Genomic DNA, 23,747 nt, shown 5'->3' with positions numbered 1-23,747 from the left:
TAACATTAATTGAATAAAAAACAAAAATTATCATCCTATGAATTATTATAAAAAATAATTCACCTAAGTTTTTTTTTTTCAATTGTATCCAGTTCAAGCCAGAAAATTCTATAAACCAATTGTGCCCTAACAATTCAATTTTCAAATTCATACACTGTCATATCTGTATGACCATGCAATAAAATATTCATGATCACATAGCTAATTCTCTTTCACAAATTCTTGATGCACTGATGAGCCGCTTAAAACCTGGGCCCTTGGATTTTTCTATTTATATCTTCTTAGTTGTCAAGGGACTATGCTGGTACATTTACAATCTTCTGAGGAACTTCTCTCAAAAATGTCATGACTTGTAGTTGTGTATCTCTACAGCTTACTACATAAATTCAGTCATCTATTATTCTGAAGCATATGGAGAGTACAGTACAGTCTTCTCAAAGCATATAGAAACCAATACAAGGTTGAAATGCATACCACCGCAATCTTTCCTGAAGGATATTTCTCTCAAGTCTGGATCATGGTACCACAAGCCCTTGACTATATGTGCAATGCTCCACAATGAATGCCATGATCAAAATACACTGCAAAGTAAGTTGCAGTGCGCTACAATGAACAATCTCATAGTGCCACACTCAATTTTAAAATCTTTCAGGAATCAGTCTTTCAATATCCAGTCTTATGGGCAATTATTTCATTGCAACATTCAGAATTTCATGTGATGCGTAGATGGAATCTCACATACAGAAGACACAACACAAAATGTTCCCTCAGGTGTGAAAGCTCTATAAGGGGGTACTGCCTACAATGTGGTAAGCTTGGCACATTGTATGTAGTGCAGCAATACAGATTTTTTGCAGCATCCTGACTGCACTGCTGACTACCTTTTGTCCTGTGTCAGTCTCCTTTGATCACTTCCCAACTTCCTTAATTCCATTTCCTGACTTGGTTGTTGCACTATGTGACAAAAGGTAGGAGAAGAATATCTGGCAAGGCTTATGTTGTCTCTTCCTTGATAAGCATAGCAAAAGGGATCAGAGCTCTGGATCTAACCCTTAGGGGGAATCATATGGATTTTATCACTGTGAAAACACTTTCAGTAATTCCAGGGCCTAAATTAATGGGCTTAAAAGCACCTGTCACAAGATAAGACTGAGGAACAGGTTTCAATTCAGCAACTCGTAATGAAACATGACATACTTGGGGTTCATACAATGTCTCTCTGCTCCTCTCAAGTGATTTTGTATTTGCAAGCATGATTTCTCATGGATGACATTTAATGTTTATGACTTCAAGCAATGTATCAATGCTTACTGTTTGGTATAGCAAGTGATATGATAGAAGACCACCTTCATATGGAACCTGAAAATATCACTACAGTATCCAACAGTACACCTTTCTGGTCATCATTGTGTTACTTGTGTAGGAACCACATTTAAATTACAATGTCAAGCCACTGACATGGAAGAGCCTTTATTAATAATTTGATTGCTATTTGGGATACCACTGACTAGAGGTAACAGTAGTTTTTAAACTTGAAATTTATTTGCTTTATTGATGAATACAGTAATGACCTGAGTTTGCACATGCTTTTAAGCAGCAGGTATTATGAGTTTCTGATACCCAGCATTTATTTTTTCATAGAATGGAGGGCCTTCTCAAATCCAAGCACAGTTATGGCTTGAGTTTGTGACAGTCTATTGCAATGCTGTTGATGGGGGCTTGGCCAGAGATATTAGAACTGTTAATTCAAGTGGTATGATTTATAGCAATGGGATCTATTCATATTATGATGTACAGTATTCTGTTGTTAAACTAAGCTGGCTTCCTGCTAGCACTGGCTCTTGCTCTCTGAGCAGCCAATCGGAACTTTTTAACCTGTAAGGAACCATGTGATTAAAGAAGATAAATGATGGGTGGGGATGCCAACTCTAACAAACATGTTTTGGAGCCACCCTAGTTGAGCCCCTTTTTCCACTATCAGCTTAAGTTTGGACACCTGCTCAAGTTTGCTGATGACTTGTTTGTGCTCTCTTTTCCAAGTCTAATGATACCATGTCTCTAGTCCATCACTTGAATAGTGCCTTGGGCTTGCGCTGTTCTTGTTCTTATCTGCTGCTAACACCAGTAGGTTCAGTAGTCTGTGCTGATATCAGCAGTGTTCCCTTTGGTTTCTACTAGTCTTCAAGTATGTTGCTGGGTTACTGGTGACCTGAGTTCCACTACAATTTTTGTATGTTGATACATAACTTCAACTGTGTCATTCCTGCAGCTTGCAGCTGACTTAGCAATATAAAATATTTTGCTACAAACCTGAGCTATGCTACTAAACTGTTAATACCTGTGTTGCAGTACTGATTCAGGGCAATTTTTTTTATGCAAATCTGGGTCAGGGGTTTTGGTCAACAATAATTTAGTCTTATGTACATTTTATAGTGTGCTGCAATTCTGAGTTTTTCACATCACTTTTGCAAAATGATGATATTGTCAGAAAAAGTCTCTTCATCAGCTGTCATGTTCATTATAGGTCAGTCTTTCCCAACACTGCTATTGATGATGGCACCAGTTTTTCAGCCTGCTATGGGCTAAAGAATCTGGTAATCTTTTACAATTGAACTAAGCTGACAAAGGAGCTGTCTGGTAGTCCAAATTTTTATTGCAACATTTCATAATTAATGACTTTTTTATCTACTGTACTTCCTGCATCAGCAATTTTTCAAAGTATATACTTCTCACGCTCCTAAAACACTAATTCTAATATCTTCAGTTTGATTTAAATTCTAAATTGCTGCAAAAACCTGTAAAAAGAATGGAATTAGTAAACCACACTGACAATAAGTAAATTAGCATACCAAAATGCAGAGCATGAACAATGACAATACAGGAAAATATTAATAAAAAAAATTTGTTTGTAATAACTTCAAGAAATCAGTGATCACACTAAACAACAATTCATCAGGGTTCTTAAAACAATGCAGATACATACAGTACCTGCTGATAAGTAAAATAATAAAAGTTCCATTATAATTCAAGACAAAAAATGTGAAAATATGATTATTATGGTGCCTTCATTGATATGCAAGAACCAGGTAGCTGGAAGCAGTCAGTATTAATGGAAGAACAGGTGACTGTTGAGAATACAGAAAAACCTTTAGATTAAGAGGCTTCAGTAATATACACCAAAGCTTTCCTCACTTTATAATTATACACATTTTTTTCATCACTTTTGATCTCCTGATTTCTTCTCTTCAAACCACTGGTCTTCTGTTTTGACACGATTTTATTTCACACCCAAACTACTCCTGCATTTAGAATGCTAATATTAAAATTCAACTATCTAATGGGCTGAGTTAGTTAAAAAGGTAAAAGGTACGATGAGTTCCTGTCTTCACGTCCTTTGAGCAGTCGTTAGTTTGGAGAAAAGAAGAATCTAACACATATACGGAAGGTAAACTTGTTCAAAAAAACTAAATGCAATTGGAGCAAACACTGTACTGTACAGTACTGAACTTCCATGATAAAATAGGTACTATCTGGTCTGTTACATGAGTTCCAGATATACTGACCTCTACTTGGGTGAGGAACGTCAGGTATGTAGTGAAGTTCAAGTTAACTTTGGTTTACAGGGGGCAGAAACAATACACAGTATAGGAACTGAATTAGTCAGGGAGGCTGCTGGAGGAAGGTTACTGCTGGGAACTGTTAGAGTACTACAGAAAGGTGGTTAAGTCACTCGGAGGTTGGGGGAGGAGGAGGTGGCGGCCGTCTTACCCCTGCTGTGATGTTTCTCTCCGGTTCCAAGGTGATACTGCAGAACTGCACAATGACGGCAATGAGATAGAGCAGGGTGGTAATACTGGTATTGAGCAGCTCCTGAAAAAGAGAGGCGGTGGTCCTTCGTAGCCATGAAAGACTGAGCAAGGGGGGTGAGTCGATAGGGGCCGTCTCTGGGGGAGGGGGACGCCATCAGAGCTCAGAGGAGTCTGTAAGGACTGGGCAGCCCAGAACTTGGCTTCCTAACATAATCGAAATCCACGACACCTACGAATAAGCCCTCTCGAGAGAAAGCCGAGGATTGGCAGCCAATTGGTTGTCATAAGTGGCAGGTCTGTCAGTCGGTTACCTACTGCAATTGATTCCATAGGAGGAGGAGGAGGAGGAGGAGGAGGAGAAGAGGAAGGAATGAGAGAACCAAGAAGCATGAGGCACACTGCAAACGCCGATACTTACCCCTGACAAAATGTAGAAGGGCTTTAGCCGTTTCGGGGGCCTCGGCCTTGTAACTGTGCAGATTAACTGGACAATGCTAGCTATTATGTAAAGCACCGCAAAGATAGCTGTTAGAATGAGTTCCTGCAAGCAAGAGGGAGGAATAATTAGCACACGATACTGCAACAGGGAATCAACCGCACGGTTGTTTTCTGGCCACAAAGAGGGAAGAAGACGATGAGGAGGAGGAGGAGGAGGAGGAGGAGAAGAAGAACGACAGGGGTGAGGATTTACTTGGTCAACAAAACACATGGAAATCTCATGGCACAATCAAGATACTATATGTTTTTTAGGAACATGATACATATTAATATAATTATTATCATTCACATGCAAACAAGCACAGAGCATCACAATCATGTGCAACTGGTTAGAGTTGTGCCGCGCAGATCCGTGCTGGTTAATATTCACATCACCAAATACCGGCAGCATTCCCTGCAGTTCACTTCTTCGAGAAATATTTCAATAATCCCAGTGGGCCTCAGGATGAAAAGAACTGTAGAAAACTGGCGTCACCTACATTTGCCAATGTGAATGCAGAGGAGCACAGGAGCATCAGGCACAACTATGACCAGCCACACACAGTTTAAACTTACTGGAGCCATCAGAATTTAGGACATTCTCAAAAACAACAATCCTCACCCCATTTGATTTCCTGTTGAATATACGGTCTGGTTTTGTTGGGAGAACGACTAAAATCTAGAATGGACCACTTCTTTCTCAACATCTCCTTGAGGGACCTCTGTTCTTTCACAAAAATATGCAGGCCTCTGACTATATCATTTCAAAAGATGTTTCTATTGGGATTCTTAACGCATCTTGGAACGTCTTCGAAGTCCATATAATGGGGAGTACTGGCCAATGAATGTTAATTTACTTGTGAAAAATAACTTTGATCAAAAACAGCTAATTTTGTAATTGCCAAAAATGAGCATGGCTACTCAAAATTGTGTTCCATCACAATGTAAAAACTGAGTTAATGGATTTTCTTTATAAATGAGGGCAAAAATCTTTGTAAAATAGTGTAACATAAAAATTTCTCAAATATGCTGCATATCTTCTGAAGAGGGTAATTTTAACATGACCCATCACCCACTACATTAGTTTTTTTTTACTTGAAGTTAAAAGAAACTCTAGTTAAACATCAATATTTAATATTCTCTTAAGCTCCCAATATATTCATTCAAGAAGTGCAAGAGACAGAAAATAGGTTTGCTATATATGTACAACAGGGTCATTCTAAAGGATTATTTTTACATGGTTTGAATAAGCAACTGATTAAATTTTACATGATAAATCTTTCTCTCTCCATAATACTGATTTATAACTTTTTATAAAACGTTTGCTGACCTAGGAATTAGTTGTCAATATATTTTCTTAATGTTGTTATTGAGGAGAAATAACCCCTTCACCAGTTTTAGTGATGATAAAGAATGGTAGATTTGTTACACAGTTTTTCAATAACTTCACAGAACTGATCAAATGTTGATTATAGTTTATGGCCAAGACTATTTAAAAAAAACAATTAATATTACATAGATTGTATCCTAGTACAATCTGTAGCATCCAGTATTACTCTTGAGAGAAAATATGACAAACAATTAATAATTTAACCTATGTTTCTGTTGGGCAAAAAAAAAAAAGGAAGAACAATTACTCCCCTGAAGCAACTGGCTGAGATTGAAAATTTATCAGGGTGGAAATGTGTTTAACACTTTTTCAATTTCTTTAGCATGACTCTCCACAGAAGTTAAAATAAGCCAGTCATTAAAGCAACTTTTTTAATCTCCCTCCCAAGTACTTCATCCTATCTTTCTTTGAGGGTGGTTGACAATCTTCCTTGTCACTTAACAAACAGTGCTTTCCACTCTCATGAAGAACTTACTGAAATGAACTCGTCTTCATAATTCAAATCATAACAAGTGACAAACACAACACATTCAACTGCACTGTACAGTTTAGAATCCATTTTCAAGTGATGCAAAGACTATGTATAAATCAATCAATCATGCAGTCGCTGCAATATACAATATCATACATGAAATACCGTGGAAATATTAGTATGTATAACAAATGACAAAACCATTTTACACGGAGGGCAAAGACTGACATGAGGTCTCTACACCCCTTCTCTGCTAGCTGTTAGGATGCTTATTCCACACTCTCAGCATTCAGCCTAGCCTTTGCCATCACTGACGACTGATGAAACGTTTCGCCTCGCTGTAACTCCAGCTGATGGCACAAGCCAGGCTCAAAGCTGATGTTCATTAACTATGGACACAGCACTGCGCATTCAATCACTCCTCCCGCGCATGCAAATTGTAAGTACACCGTGGTTAAGCTACACCAAAACCTACTGTTACAGACGCCCCCATTTGGGAATTGACCAGGATGTGCCGCTCTTGTCTACTGTGTTTTGGGGAAGAAATGAAATTCTCTAATTTATAGGGAGGTAGGTGTCAACCGGTCTCCTCAATGAATGTTTTTTTTTTTTCACCCTTATCAAATGTCTGTCAGCTTCTAATTATTGACACAAAAGGCTTGAATACACATGGGTATACTATGTAATTCATTCTTTCTTTACGAATTAAGTGGGGGCACTCTCAGTGGACAGCTGAAAGTTTGATAAAGAAAATTAGAAACTAAAACAAAATAAGAGGTGTATACAAGTGAATTACACTTGTGACTACCACTGCATCCATAGATTTTTGGGATTCTTAGCAATAACCAAAGTGACACAGCCTTTTATGCCTACTAGAATCCAAACCTTTCCTGTGTACGAGCACTGAAGTTTGCTAAAACCAACTTCTACTTTTCCAACAACATGATGGAGCTGAGAGCTCAATGAATCACAACATACACTTTCAAAGATATTTTACAAACTACTTATTTATTTTCAAACTTCAAGCTCTTCTGCACCCGTAGCGACTAAATCTAATCAAATGTCTCTAATTCTGGCTGGGCAACTACACCTTTGGGTATATACCACCTAGGGTATCATGACACTGCTCTAAGGAACTGGGATTAAGGTAAGAAGCCAAGAAGCGGACTGAGGGAAAAGAAACCTGATTAAATATTTTGGCTAATTCATCTGGGATGTACCTAAGGCAAGATATGTTTTTCTAAAACCGAAAAGAGGCATTAGGGTTAGAATGTGGGAAAAGTTGAGCCTGGGGAAAAGGATTAAAAATTTGGACCCCACTCCCCTTTCTTTTTAGTATTTCTATTTGATAACTGATACCTGTCCACTTGAGAACCAAATGCCAGCGATAAATAAAACAGAAATTCTATTCCTACTGCCAAGGTGTTTGCTTAGCAACAGGTTTTAGTACCAGCTGCGAGATTAGATCCGAGTGTTTAACACCACCACCTGGTTGTATACTAAGCACACAGCCGGGAGGTGTGTATAAGCAGCTATGTACTAACAACACAACTGGGTAGATGTGTATGGGCAACTGTGTACTAACCACACAACCAGGGCATTGGAAACAGCAACTTTAAACCATTCACAATGACATTCTGGCTATATTCTCTAGCCTCTGGCTGTGGGAACAGCCCTGGCCTTAAACCAATCTAATAGTTATCCATCCATCTTTCTGAAGCCAAAACACTCCAAAGCTAAGCAAAAATATGTCACTTGGATTTCAAAGATTGTGGGCAACATCTAACACAGAGAAAATGACTGATGACTTGAAAATCATTATGATTAAATATTTTCCACATTAATTCATTTATTTCAACTTAAAGAGTCTCTTGAGATATATTAATAATAATGAAGTTATTTTGAAAAGGAATATATTCAGATTCACAAAAATTAAACAGGAGAGGGTGGCACCTCCATGAAGTTACAAGAACATAGCTATTAATCTTTGATCACAAAATGAGACTTAATTAGTAATAATACTAAACCATCAAAAAATTAATCCCGAAATAATGAAAGGCAAAATTATCAAAGGAAAACCCCTCATTAGGTTATGAGGAAGTTTTCCCCATTCTATCACAACAAAACTTGAAACTGGGAGAAAGGGGGACCTTCTTCCTGGGGTTACTCAAGAGTGATAAACCCCAGGGAGAAGCCCCTCTCTGTGGGGTTTTGAGGTTCCTTCCCCCCATGTGGTTTCACTCACGGTGAGTAGCCAGTCAATGGGGAGGTTGATGGCGCCTTTGAGGTTGAGGAGGTAAATGAAACACCACAGGGAGGTTGAGACGAAGGCGGTGACCACCACGAACAGGAACCAGTGAGTTCCTCTGGTCCAGGCTGGGGCAGCGCAGGCCATGCACAGGATGCCAATGATCTGCGGAAAAATGAAGGTCATTAATGAATGGAAATATATTTCAAAGTAAATGTCATTGCAGATGACTAGACTATATAATCATGCCATTATACAAGTCAACGATCTATAGAAAAATTATGGTTATCAATGAAATAAAATTAATTAATCAGTACATACAATCACAGATGACAAGCCTATATAATTAATTGTATACAGGTAATGGGACACAACAGTGGAAATAGGCCTATTCTGTGAAGTAAGCCTACTGAATAAACATTTCAATGGCTTGACATCTCTCAATCTGACCTTTTAATTTGAAAAGCCCATTATTGTTTGTCATCTCTGTTGGTTTGGTATAATCCAAAGGTCCACACCTGGCCTCCCATTCCCTTCCATACCCAAGCCCTTAAGGGCTAGCCTATCCTATGGAAAGGGCTTGTGCTAGTATTACGCCAATTTATTCAAAACCAACTGCAATACTCATTATTTGTTGTCTCAGATGGTAGGATGAGTTCATACGTCCACACCAGGCTTCTTATACACTTCAACACTTGACCTCACTTGGCAAGTGCCTGTGTTAGCGTAAGCCAGCATAATAATAATAATAAAAAACAAGCAATACAGTTTATCAGGTGTTCAGGGGCTGGTTTGGGGAATAAGGAACAATTTATTGGCATAGAACAACGCATGATCGCGAAATGAGGTTGCCTAGATAAGGGACCTTATGCTTATCTTATCCTACAACAACAAACCTTCTTCTTCTTCTTAATCACTTGCAGGAGTCAGTTTTTAGGGAGCATTTTCCAGCATTTGCAAACAGTAAAATGTCCTTTGCACCTAATATAAATTTAATTACCAAACACAAGAATTTACCTGACCTAGTGCACAAAAAGTGAGAATACTTTAAAGTATAAGTATATTTGACAACGTGCCCAACCAAATGGGTAAGGATATGGTGAGAAAAATATAAATTATGTCAATATTTACTAAAACTTTTCAAGTAATATGAGCCAAATTCGACCAGTACTGTGCAAGCCTTTGAAACCCAAAAGATGTATATATATATATATATATATATATATATATATATATATATATATATATATATATATATATATATATATATATATATATATATATATATATATATATATTACACCATAAATTTAACAAAAAACAACTCATTGTAAGCAAGTCGCAATATCAATAAAATGCTGTGATTATAGAGCGCAAAATAGCATATGTACCAGAAAAAATAATAAAACAAGAATGCGGCAATCGAGTGTTCTGTACAGCGTATAACCAAAGCCACCGAAAATATATCTATCTTTCTGTGGTCTCGGTATAATGCTGTATGAGCCGCGGCCCATGAAACTTTAACCACAGCCCGGTGGTGGCCTGTCCTATACTGCTGCCAGAAGCACCATTATGGCTACTTTAACCTTAAATAAAATAAAAACTACTGAGACTAGAGGGCTGCAATTTGCTATGTTTGATGATTGGAGGATGGATGTTCAACATACCAATTTGCAGCCCTCTAGCCTCGGTAGTTTTGAAGATCTATGGGCGGACAGAAAAAGTGCGGGCGGACATACATACCCGGCACAATAGTTTTCCTTTACAGAAACCTAAAAAAATGACGGCTAATAAAAAGTGGGAATGCGGTGAAAGAAAACACCAATAAACAATTAAACAAACAATAAAAAAAATTGGTTAAGTGGCCATATTAAGACTGATTTACGAGACAGACAGACAGTCTCAGGCTGAGACACTGCCTTGATGAATGCCATAAGGACTGTTTAATCCGGTGACTGTTTAAATTCCGTACTTGACTGTTTAATTCCGTACCATTAGCTCTGCGTCGTACACAGGGGCACGTTCGGGGCACCTATTAGCATCTCAGTGTCGTAAGTCTGCGAAGAAGCGACAAAATTAGCGACGAGGTCGCAAATGCGTCAGTATATTTGCTTGCGTTAGAGGCGTCCAAAAATGTCGTATATAATATATACATACGTAAATTATATATATATATATATATATATATATATATATATATATATATATATATATATATATATATATATATATATATATGTATATACAGTATATATATATTTCTTTAATCGATTTTTTTATTTTTCCCCATTTTTATATTTGTATTATTATCTAAATCTTCAATATTATTATTTTATCATTATTTTTCATGGGGGGGGTGCACGTGCCCAGGTGGGCTCCCCGCCCCCCTGGATCCGCGAGTACGATAAACTTCATGTAGGCAGAGATGCCAATGAAGATGTTGGCTGACAGTTGGTGTCAGGAAGCCTCGAGGTGTAAAAAAGGAGGACAAGTTTAATTAAAGGATTCAGGATATACAGAGGGAGAAAGAGAATTCAAGAGCCTGCTAGAGAATGGGATGAAAGATCGACCTAATTGGCTGAAGCTGGAGTTTGCAACGTCTATAGTAGACGTAACGCCAATTTACCAAAACCAGCCAATTGGTAAAGTGTGTTGTTTCTCAGTGAAGATATTCTGATCTCAGTGAAGATATTCTGATATTTGTACTACAGTATTTATAATGTATGTGTATCTAAATATGTGTATCTGAATAAGACCTGAGAGATTGTTACCATAAAACACATTGACATTCAATGAATGACTGAAGGCTGGCGATTATATAAACACGAGAAGACGGAAAATGAATAATAAACCTGAATGCATAAGAGAAACTGAACTGGTGTTGCTTGTGCTACGTGAAAACTGGGCAAAACTTGGCAATACTAAGGTTATTTTTGTACGTCACGAAAACAGACATTTCATATTACAGTTTGTGGTTATGCAACAAAACGGTCAGTAGTTTGGCCCGGAAGTTGATTTTGCAACACGAAAATTGGGCAAAACTGGATGGTGGTCAAACCTATTAGTTTTCTGTAAAAGAAGACTATTGTGTCGGCTTTGTCTGTCCGTCCGCACTTTCTCTGTCGCCCTCAGACCTTAAAAACTACTGAGGCTAGAGGGCTGCAAATTGGTAAGTTGATCATCCACCCTCCAGTCATCAAACATAGCAAATTCCAGCCCTCTTCCCTCGGTAGTTTTTATTTTATTTAAGGTTAAACTTAGCCATAATCGTGCTTCTGGCAACGATATAGGCCAGGCCATCACCGTGCCGCGGTTAAAGTTTCATGGTCGCGGCTCATACAGCATTATACCGAGACCGTTGAAAGATAGATCCATTTTCGGTGGCCTTGATTATAGGCTGTAGCGACTGTACAGAAAACTCGATTGCGCCGAAGAAACTTCGGAGCATTTTTTACTTGTTTAATGATGCAATTAGTTCTAGAATCCTTTATGCAACAGAAAATTATAAAAAAAGAAAATCATTTAATGGAATATTTTGTTGCCTAGTGTGCAGTTGTGGAGGAATCATCCCATCTCCAAATGTTTAAGAGCGAGGACCAAAATCATTCCAACTCTCCTCTGCTCCTGAATCTCAGGAGTGTCACTTTTATTCTCTGTTCCCTCATATTTATTTACTTATTTACTCTCTCTCTCTCTCTCTCTCTCTCTCTCTCTCTCTCTCTCTCTCTCTCTCTCTTTGCAGGCTGATTTCCCTTCGGAGGCCTCTTGGATTTTCATGCAAGTCTGTTGACTCTGTCCAAAAAAAAAAAAAAAATTTTTACAGCTAATGATTTATAGAGAAATAGAGAAAGAAAGCAACATGGCCGTAAACAGACCACGAAAAGCAACGTTACCACTGACATGCAACACTGTACCTCCTTTCATATTCTCTTTCTTCCATTTTACTTTCCTCAAACCCTCTCCTAACAACTGATTTATAGCGCAACTGCTTTGAGGTTTTCCTCCTGTTACACCTTTCAAGCCTTTTACTGTCAATTTCCTTCTCAGCGCTGAATGACCTCGTAGGTCCCAGTGCTTGGCCTTTGGCCTAAATTCTGTAATCAGTTCAACCCAACTAAGACCCTTTGATAAACAAACACATGATGAGGAACTCGAGCTAAAATTAGGTGAGGTAAACACGCCTGGTTAAGACAGGAAGTTTACTCTGGGGGAAAATCGGATTGGCGGTGATTGGTGTGATGACTGGTGGGCCTTAGACGAGCGAGAACTGGTTGGTTTCAGCCAGTCCACATAGAGACAGCATGCACCTACATGGCTGCTTTCATTGTTCAAATGTGGCTGTTTATATTTCTTATTTTTGGGGAGGAAGAAGGGGGTTTCAAGATGGCGGCTTCAGTGTCTCACGTATAAATCATTTTGGGATTTCAACATGGCTACTTTTGTAGGTCAGTGACTTTTATAGTTGATATATGGCTGGTTTTGTGATTCCTAAATGTCTGTTTAGGAATACAGACATGGATCTTTTTAATACTTTCAATGACACTGTAAGAAAATACTGTAACACGACACCACTGAAATTCTAACATGGAAGGTTTTAACATTCCAATATGGCTGTTCTGGGGATTCCAAAATGGCTGCTTCATTTTTTTGTGGTTTTATGATTCCCAAATGTCTGTTTTGGAATCCAGATTCCCAAATGTCTGTTTTGGAATCCAGGCATGATTCTTCTTAATAATTCCAATAAAACTGCAAGAAAAGAAGACATGGCATCAATGAAATTCTACCAAGGAATTTTCTGAAATTCCAATATGGCTGCCCTGGGGACAAAATGGCTGCTTTTTCTTTTACGGTTCAAGAATGATTAATCTTTATAAATGCTTTATGCGGAACCATTTACGACTGTCTAACAAAAGGCATGAGAAAGCCTACTATAGGCTTTACATTATTTTAAAATTATACAATCCTAATAAGTAAATAGGTATGATATCACAACAAGTTATTATTATTATTATTATTATTAAAATACAAGCAATGAGAATAAGCTAACATTCCATGTAAGCCAATACATGAGAAAACAAATAAAAAACCAAAGGAGATGAAAGGGAATGAAACAAAATACAGAAAAACATGAATAACACGAAATCATTCGTCTTTCAAATAATAGAAAACACTCATTACATATTAATCACTATATTTAACATGGAAAAAGCACTAAATAATTATCCTTTACGATATATACTCTGACTTACCATACATACCTTTGGCAATAAGACCTCGTCTTCGCCCCGTTGGCAACAAGGAACACCCTCACCGCCACTCCCTTCCCCCCCCCCCCTCCAAAAGAGATAAACGCGGACCATACGGGAATTAGACCCAATCGAGACGGATTAAGTTGCATTCAGAATCTTCTCCCATTCAAGAGTCGCTCATTCATCTTTGCAGAAGAAGGAGAAGAAGGAGAAGAAGAAGAAGAAGAAGGAGGAGAAGAAGAAGAAGAAGAAGAAGAAGAAGAAGAAGAAGAAGAAGAAGAAGAAGAAGAAGAAGGAGGAGGAGGAGGAGGAGGAGGAAGAGGGGGAGAAGATGATAATAATAATAATGATGATGATGATGATGACGAGGTCTTGACAACTAGGGTACAAGGTCATGCCAAGGCTCTCTGCCCTGGCACTGAGGAGTGCCTACCCGGCGTCCCCCTCCCCCCATAAGGACCAAGTGCCCCTATGCTTAGAGGGTCATTATTCGACCTTATGGGTACGGTTGGTTAGCAAGTTCTTCCTCTTCTTGTGCCCGCCAGAGTGTGTAACATGCCCCAAGAATGGCTGGCTCCCGTCCAACCAGGAAGATGGGCTCTCTCTCTCTCTCTCTCTCTCTCTCTCTCTCTCTCTCTCTCTCTCTCTCTCTCTCTCTCTCTCTTTTTCTCTTCTGCTAGGAGTGAACAGATTTTACTTTCTTAAAATCTCTCCATTTCGTTTTAAATGGTATTTATTTTTATGAATGTGGAATATGAAAATATTAATTTAAATTTTTCCCAACAACATTTATTCAGTTTTTCATACTAATCTCTCTCTCTCTCTCTCTCTCTCTCTCTCTCTCTCTCTCTCTCTCTCTCTCTCTCTCTCTCTCTCTCTCTCTCGTTTAAAGTATTTTATTTAATATTTACAGCCACCAAGTGCCACGAATTATCCATGCTCTCTCTCTCTCTCTCTCTCTCTCTCTCTCTCTCTCTCTCTCTCTCTCTGTCCTTTACCTTCTCCTGAGGATTCTTGAGTCTTAAAAACATAGATTTACTTGAAATATATACACGATAAATTCTCTCTCTCTCTCTCTCTCTCTCTCTCTCTCTCTCTCTCTCTCTCTCTCTCTCTCTCTCTTAATTTGTCCACAATCAACCATCTCGGCAGTCGCAAGACATCTTTGTACACAGATCACATTACCTAGTTCTTGTTTACGAAATATATACGAAAACTAACGTTCGTAAACACACACACACGCACACAAACAAACAAGCAAAGAATTTACACTCACACACAAATCTATTATTTACCAGAGGGTTGGAGAATGACAATATTCAGGCACTGCGCATGCGCGTATGACATCATACATATATATATATATATATATATATATATATATATATATATATATATATATATATATATATATATATATATGTATATATATATATATATATATATATATATATATATATATATATATATATATATGTATGTATACATAATAACACAATCCTTAAGTCCCGTATAAAATTAATTTTTCCTTTACGTTGGTTTAACATCCTTTTTGGTCACTTTCTAAATAGCGACTAAATTCTTTCACTATGACTATGAGAGTTTGGAAAGTATTCAGAGGACAACTTAAACTAATAATAATAATAATAATAATAATAATAATAATAATAAATTTATACCATCGATCGTGGTACCCACATGAGGTCAGTTAATATGGCTTGTCAAACTCCTCTCTCTCTCTCTCTGTGTGTGTGTGTGTGTGTGTGTGTGTTTGTGTGTGTGCGTGTGTTAAGTACATTTTAAGGTTGTCACTTAATTTTAAATGAAATTCTCTCTCTCTCTCTCTCTCTCTCTCTCTCTCTCTCTCTCTCCTCTCTCTCTCTCTCTCTCTCTCTCTCTGTGTCAATCACATTTTCAGTTTATCATTTATATATTACATTTAATCTTTTCCTCCTCTCTCTCTCTCTCTCTCTCTCTCTCTCTCTCTCTCTCTCTCTCTCTCTCTCTCTCTCTCTCTCTCTCTCTCCTCTAGACCCAAAGAAAACCGGCTGGGGGCCTTCATCAAGATATTCTCTTCATAGAGACAGACCTTCACAGACGAACCTTCACAGACAGACCTTCAAACTCTGACCTTGATCAAGAGAATGATCCCAAGAAGCTAAAAAAATAAAAAAAAAAAAGGTCAAAGACGAACAGGTGTGCAAAATTAGAGAGGAATTTTTCTTATTCCTTTATAAGACGGAACTCAAGGTCACCCGGGAATAAAAATGAAGAATTTTCTTTTTTTCTCTTTCAATCAAGATGTTGGTTACGTGACTGGGAGGTTCCGAAAGGCTCTGATGATGTTGCTTGATGTTATGTGGTTTGGGTTTTCTTGTGATGTTTCTTAAGTCTTTGTGACATTTTTTCAGTTTATTTATGCATATATATATATATATATATATATATATATATATATATATATATATATATATATATATATATATATATTAAATTTAAAACATACACATTTGTTTTGTGCATTAGTAGAATTACTAAAAGGACCCTCATTCAAACTGAATGGTATCTAATGGAGTATTTATTCAGAAAACATTACAAGCTTTCTTGGACAAATGTGGACTATTTGTCCAAGAAAGCTTTGTAACTTTTCTGAATAAATACTCCATTAGATACCATCCAGTTTGAATGAGGTCCTTTAGTAACGTGTATATATGTTATATATATATACATGTATATATATATATATATATATATATATATATATATATATATATATATATATATATATATATATATATATATATACTGTACATATATAATCGAGTCTTTTGCATAATCCTCGTGCATTTAAACTACCAGATAAAAAAAGTCTTTTATTCCTCAAAAACATGCCATTTAAACTCAGTATAACCTGAACCTCCACCCTCAATCTCCCATTCAAATCACTTAACAATTCGAGAGAATATAAGTACGAAACGCAAAGACTAAATAACCCCCCTCTCTCTCTCTCTCTCTCTCTCTCTCTCTCTTTCGCTACCCACACTCCGCCCACGAATTTGAGGTAGGCGGGCATTTTGGCGTGGGTCCACCAGACGGACGGGCGGCGGGAGGGCGTGCGTGCCCTAGCCCGGCCTTGGTGGGTATGGGCAGAGACGAAGCTTTATAGACCTTGGCAGAGACCGTGTAGGAGATTTCTGATATGGGAGAGAGTATTCTCACTATATTAATTATTCTTATTGAGAATTCTCATCCAACGCCGCACCTATCGAGGTAAAATGGGTATGGAGAATACAAATGATTCTCACCTTCAAATTCAGAGAACACGATTTAATGATTGAGATTTACGTCTAAATACTTGATGAGAATTCTATTTCGAAATCGGGGCAAAATGGGAATTGGAGAGAGGATTATTCTCATCACCCACCTGAGAAGCTACAGTTTCCTGGATGAAATTCACAAAATAATTCCCGATGAGAAATGAGAATTTGAGGATTCTCTTCTAACGAGTCTCATGTTGAGACAAATGAATATGGGAAAGATTTCTCAGCACAAATATGCCTACCACATACTATTCTCGAGAAGTGACGTATGTTCAATGGTAATTTTACCTCCAAATTTAATGTCAGTAGATATTTTCGTTAGCGTAAATTTATATTTAATACTTCAAGGATCAACGAACGTACTGTCATTTTTTCCAAACTAAACTAAAGGGTTCTCAAGCCTAAAATAAATATTTTCATTAATTTAAAATCATAATTAATACCGTAAGGATCCGCGGACGTATTTTCATTTTTCCAACCCAAACTGAGGGACCGCAGGCCTGAAACAATTGTGCAATGTGTTTTCTAAGAAACAAATGACTTATCCTAAACGAATGAGGAAAGATTTCAAGCTCAGAATAAGTATGACCTTCACCTCCATTTACAAAGGTCAAGTTCCTTGCTTTCCAGGTCAAATTCCATCTCCAATTCCAAAAGAAAATAAAAAAAACGGACACTATTTCTGTATATCTTTCTTTTGGCCACATTCCAGGATCCCTGGAAGCCTCTGACTTTCGGGGTTCCAAACCCCGAGAGATTTCTTCTAAGACAAATTGTATTTGTAGACTGAAATTCATTTAAGAAAAATAATTTCATATATGATATTGTCAAAATGGACTCTGCATAGGCTATATACCAGGATCAAGAACTCTTTGGACTTTCTACTTAAAACTTACATGTAAAAAACTCATTTCAAGCCGGAAGCTTTACAAAAAAAATTCGCGTCATGAACACATTATAAAATATATTTTTAATCAAACGTGAATTGTATTTGTAGACTGGAATTCAGCTAACAAAATACTTTCGTAGATGATATTGTCAATCTGACTCTGCATATATATATATATATATATATATATATATATATATATATATATATATATATATATATATTTTATATATATATATATATATATATATATATATATATAAATTTATATATATATATATATATATATATATATATATATATTTATAATTTATACACACATAAATATATATACTATATATATATACATATATATATATATATATATATATATATATATATATATATATATATATATATATATATATATATATATATATATATATATATATATATAGTATCAAGAACTCTTGTACTTTTAAACTGAAACTTACACATAAAAAAACTCATTTTAAACCGTATGCTTTAAAAAAAATCGTACCAAGAACAGATTACAAAATATATTTTTGCTAAGACACAAATTGTACAGTATTTTATAGATTGAAATTTACACAATACAATACTTTCGTAGATGATATTGTCAAAATGGAGTCAGCATATATATTTATATTTATATATATATATATATATATATATATATATATATATATATATATATATATATATATATATATATATATATATATATATATATATATATATATATATAACATCAAAATCTCTTGGGCTTTTTAGATTTGAAAAACTACTTTCAAGCAGGTAGTTTCAATGACACAAAAAAAGCCTCTTATGGAGAATAACAGTTAAAAATATAAATAAACATTTTTCAAAGGCGAAAGATGGACACAGGAATATGAGAAATCATTTTAAGGGGAGAAAATTTGCGATAAAAATAGCACTTATGAAAAAGTTTGAGATAGATATGGAAGGAATCAAATCTGTGATAAAAACGTGAATGATAAAAACGTGTGCAACGAAAAAACTGATAAAAACTGACAAGATAAATTTATGAGAGACGAAAGAACATGGATGAAAACTGCCGTCACATAATTTACAAGATGAATTAAAGGAATAATAAAAGAACGATAATGAGTGAAGAAAAATCAACTATGAATGGAAGGCATGAAAATCCCACAAAATTCAAACCAACGAAAAGGGGAATAGCAACAACACGCAATAAAAACCAGCCACTATAAAAACGAGTGATAAAATCAAAATAAAACACATGACTGATAAAAAAAAAAACTGTGATACTTGGCCCCACTGAAAGAGGAAAATCCGAGAAAAAAAACATGACACATCTATTAGCAGCCTCTAACCACGCCCAATGAACCAATGTTTTGACAGTCTGCTTGCGAGAGACCCAAGCAATCATCATGCACGCTCATGGCACCATGGCAGTGAGGAGGGTGGTGCCATGCCAGTTTATGGTGCCATTGATGTTCAAGAACGCACCGCGTTTATGAAGGCAGTGTGATGAGTTCGTGACGGAGTTATGAATGGAGGTGGTTATACGCTATGGTGTATGGGACCTTATTGCTTACGAATGTGGGAATATACGTAACTATATTATATGCATCATTGTGTATATAACAAATTTAGTCGATTTAAGAATAAGGCTTTATTATTATTATTATTATTATTATTATTATTACTCAGAAGCTGAATCCTATTCATATGGAACAAGCCCACCATGGGGGCCACTGACTTGAAATTCATTCTTCCAAAGAATATTACAGTGTTCATTGAAAAGAAGTAACAGAAGGTAATGGGAAATACAGAAAGTGGTTAGTTATTACAAAAGGAAAAATAAATTACCAAAATAGTAAAATGTAAGTAAATTTAAAATACATGGAGAACTTAGGGTAGTAATGCATTGCATCTTCGCTTCAACTTTCATTTACAGAATTAGGAATGATACCATAAGGGAAATTACGGAAGTTCCACGTGTAGATGTGATAAAGATGAAAAGGGGATGGAGATGATTTGGACAAGTCCTTCGAATGGGAGAACTGGAAATGATTTAGTGTCAGCTGGGCTCCTGTGGGCACCAGGTGAGTTGGGAGACCTTTTAGGCCTACTTGGATGACAACTATGAAGTGGGAGGCTGGAGATAAGTGGAGATTTGTGAAACATAATGCACAGGGAAGACATAACTTGGAAAATTTCACATGGGTCCTTTGATGATATATATATATATATATATATATATATATATAAAATATATATATATATATATATATATATATATATATATATATATATTACATAAAGAGAGAGAGAGAGATGCCCAACACAGGCTGTGTGTGTGTGTGTGCCTCAAAGTACAAGAACTTGGGCATGTGCCATAATCTCAAAAGGGCACCCCCTCCCCCATACCCTCCCATGTAAAACCAGCAGGTGGCGACACCTTTAAAGAGTCAGACACCCAAATGATTTTACCCTTTTATTTTCTCTCTCTTTTATTTGCCTCTCTTTTATTTACCTCTCACACCTGTAACCACCACTTCCACACATCTGTTCTTCACGTTTATGATCTCCCGAGCGACTCTGATAGCTGTGACGCCAGATATTTTACAATCGATTAATCTCCAGTACTGGGCCACCGGATTACTGATGAGAGACAGTTATGGCCGCTTCTCGCGGTGTCATATTTTTAGACAATAATAATATTCACACTATAAATAGATTTTACAGTTTGTTGCTGTTGGGAAAAATGCACGTGTGGGTATGCTTATACATGCATGTGTAATTATACAAGAGCTGTGGCTTGTTATGTATTTAGTGGCATGTCCTCATACATATTTATACTTTGGGGATTGTTTATAATTATGTATGAGTTATATGAACGTATGTCCATATATATATATATATATATATATATATATATATATATATATATATATATATATATATACAGTATATATATATATATGTGTGTGTGTGTGTGTGTGTGTGTGTGTGTGTGAGTGTTTATGTGTACTCTTTGCTAACTACGTGAGGGCCTGAATCTCTCTCTCTCTCTCTCTCTCTCTCTCTCTCTCTCTCTCTCTCTCTCTCTCTCTCTCTCTCTCTGAATAGAAGGAAGTTCCTGACTGCATGGAAACGCTCCTATTTTATCACATCATGAAAATCAGAAGAAGAGGAGGAGGAGGAGGAGGAGGAGGAGGAGGAGGAGGAGGAGGAGGAGGAGGAAAAGGAGTATGAGAAGATGAACAGAAAGGAAACAGGAAAACGTAAATAAAACAGAATAATACGAAGAAACGACGAAGGAAGGAAGAAACAGCCAAAGACACACTTACAAGTATCCCACTTAACCATGCAAGTAACCTTGCTCCGTGGGCATGGGAGAGAAGGAGGGGAGGGGAGGGAGGGAGGGGGAGGGAGGAGGAGGGAGGGGAGGGAGGAGAAGGGGAGGGGGTGAAGGGGAGGAGGGAGGTGGCTGGGGAGGACCAAGAGAGTACAAAGTAGGAACCAGTTCGTGGATTCGAAAAAAAGCTTCCGACACGATGAGAGTCCTCCCGCCTACATCATCCTACGCGGGAGAGAGAGAGAGAGAGAGAGAGAGAGAGAGAGAGAGAGAGAGAGAGAGAGAGAGAGACAGAGAGAGAGAGAGAGAGAGAGAGAGAGGGTTAAGTAGAAAAGAGAAAGCTGAACCATATTATACGAAGAAAAGAAAGAGTGAATGGGGAGGGAATTAGAACGAGAGAGAGAGAGAGAGAGAGAGAGAGAGAGAGAGAGAGGTAAGTAGAAAAGAGAAAGGTGAACCATATTATATGAAGAAAAGAAAGAGTGAATGGAGAGAGAGAGAGAGAGAGAGAGAGAGAGAGAGAGAGAGAGAGAGAGAGAGAGAGAGAGAGTGGACTTCCCGTCCTAACCGCGTCATTATGGTGAAAAAAATACCAACATCTCCATAAGGACGCGAAGACACAACGAAGCATTGATCAGATCGCCACTGGTCACGTACTCTCTCTCTCTCTCTCTCTCTCTCTCTCATGATTACAATATACTGAACATAGCTCCTTTTATTTTTGATACAATGACATCCAGAAGAAATGACGTAGTGCAGTGGATATAACTTTTCTCTCTCTCTCTCTCTCTCTCTCTCTCTCTCTCTCTCTCTCTCTCTCTCTACATGAAAAAAAGGATACAAGCAATAAAACGAAAATAAAACCAAAGGAGAAAAATAAGTGTAACGAGACAGATTTGTTCGAAAGAATTCGTAACCACAATTCTCATTTCCGACCCAGAACTGAAACTCGGGTTTGGGATGCTGTCAGCACAAACATTACAACACGGCACTCGATTAGATTCGTGACCCAAAAGCACTTTCTTCATTTCCGGAATGCCTTCCTTGCTTTCGTTCTCCGCTGACGACGCGAAATGAGCCGAAGAAAGTTGTTAAACGTGTTTATAAAAAAAAGAAAAAAGATTTTAATAAGGTATTGCCATCAAGCGCCGGAAATCAGGCGTCGAATGCAATCAGAACGCAATCAAGCGAATTACAAAGATTATCTCCAAGATGTAGTTAGTATTCGTAACTCTCTCTCTCTCTCTCTCTCCCTCTCATTAACATAGCAGCTTTCTCAGTGCTAAGGGACTTCATCTCCTACAAATGCAATCAGAACGCAATCAAGTGAATCACATGGATTATCTCTAAAATGTATTTAATATTCGTAACTCTCTCTCTCTTTGTCTACCTTTCTCACTCACCAACTCCCCGTCATTAACCCAGCTAGCAGCTTTCTCCGTGCTAAAAGACCTCATCTCCTACAACAAAAAAGGGAAGAAGAAGAAGAAGAAGAAGAAGAAGAAGAAGAAGAAGAAAAAAAAGAAAAAAGCGAATCGAGTTTCTCTTCTATTGGACCCACTCGGGAGCATAGTACTCGCTTTCACCTTCCCTGAATTCATCAACGTTACCTGCGTGACCTTTGACCTCTGAAAAATCCCCTCCCTTCTCCCCCACCCCCCCTCCCCCCACATTTTGTTCCCTCTCTGTAGGCATGGTTTCTCTGCCGTGTCCGAGTTCATTCTGGTCATAGAATCTTCGTTTTTGTCTTCATAGGAAAAGGTTGAGTTCCCACGCAATTCACATTCATCATTTTACTTAAAATATTCACCTAAATAAACGTCAATTTAATTTCTAAAAGACTCTACATATTAAGAGGGGCATCTTGAATAATAATTAATGATATGTGACAAAATACTAACAATGCTATTGCTTGTAAATCATTTATTTCACATGAAGAACAAGATGGCCAAATTCTTGTAAACAAACCGGTCGCCAACGGCCGGACGATAATACAAAAACTTTCAAAGGGAGTTTTGCTCAGAAAACGAGAATTTCACCCACGGCAACGATACCTTCTAAAAGCATTTATAGCGACCACTTCCTGTCACGCATTACAGCTATTTGCCAACAACAACAAGAGTAAACAAACAAATAAATTAGTAAGAAAAACAACAAAACTCACGTATGTTGCAAGAGGGATCTCAGCTGAGAGAACCTGTTAGATTAATGCTTTAAAAATTTTATTTTATTCTTAAATATATCCTTGTCTAACCTAACCTAACTTACGCCTATCATAGGCCTCTGAACTTTTATTTCTATTAACAGTATAGATAAGACAAGATTAGAGGAAATATTAAAAATGAGAGAGAGAGAGAGAGAGAGAGAGAGAGAGAGAGAGAGAGAGAGAGAGAGAGAGAGAGAGAGATAAGGTCCAAAACTATGTGTCCGAGACTCATCTGACAACAAAAAAATTTGCTTTGTAATTTATATTTCTTTTTGTATGTTTGTATCTGTAGAGAGAGAGAGAGAGAGAGAGAGAGAGAGAGAGAGAGAGAGAGAGAG

General features: G+C 37.1%; 1 protein-coding gene across 2 annotated transcripts in view; it reads right to left on the bottom strand.

Moving 5' to 3' along the window:
• LOC136830324 (CKLF-like MARVEL transmembrane domain-containing protein 4) overlaps window positions 1–23,747 on the bottom strand; it is a 74,548-nt gene that overhangs the window by 3,521 nt on the left and 47,280 nt on the right. The window contains exons 2-3 of one of the 2 annotated variants that reach the window (XM_067089754.1): window positions 8,394–8,561; window positions 3,769–3,870 (exon numbers count right to left, since the gene is read on the bottom strand). In XM_067089754.1, the coding sequence (XP_066945855.1) occupies window positions 3,769–3,870; window positions 8,394–8,561 (270 nt within the window). Of the gene's footprint in view, window positions 1–3,768; window positions 3,871–4,227; window positions 4,351–8,393; window positions 8,562–23,747 lie in introns of both variants that reach the window. The other variant, XM_067089753.1, reaches the window with a different exon arrangement.

This window comes from Macrobrachium rosenbergii, chromosome 46, assembly GCF_040412425.1.
Source record: "Macrobrachium rosenbergii isolate ZJJX-2024 chromosome 46, ASM4041242v1, whole genome shotgun sequence".
Classification (NCBI taxonomy): Eukaryota; Metazoa; Arthropoda; class Malacostraca; order Decapoda; family Palaemonidae; genus Macrobrachium; species Macrobrachium rosenbergii.
Note: the sequence above shows the minus strand (reverse complement) of the source record. Positions and strands in the feature narration are given on the sequence as shown.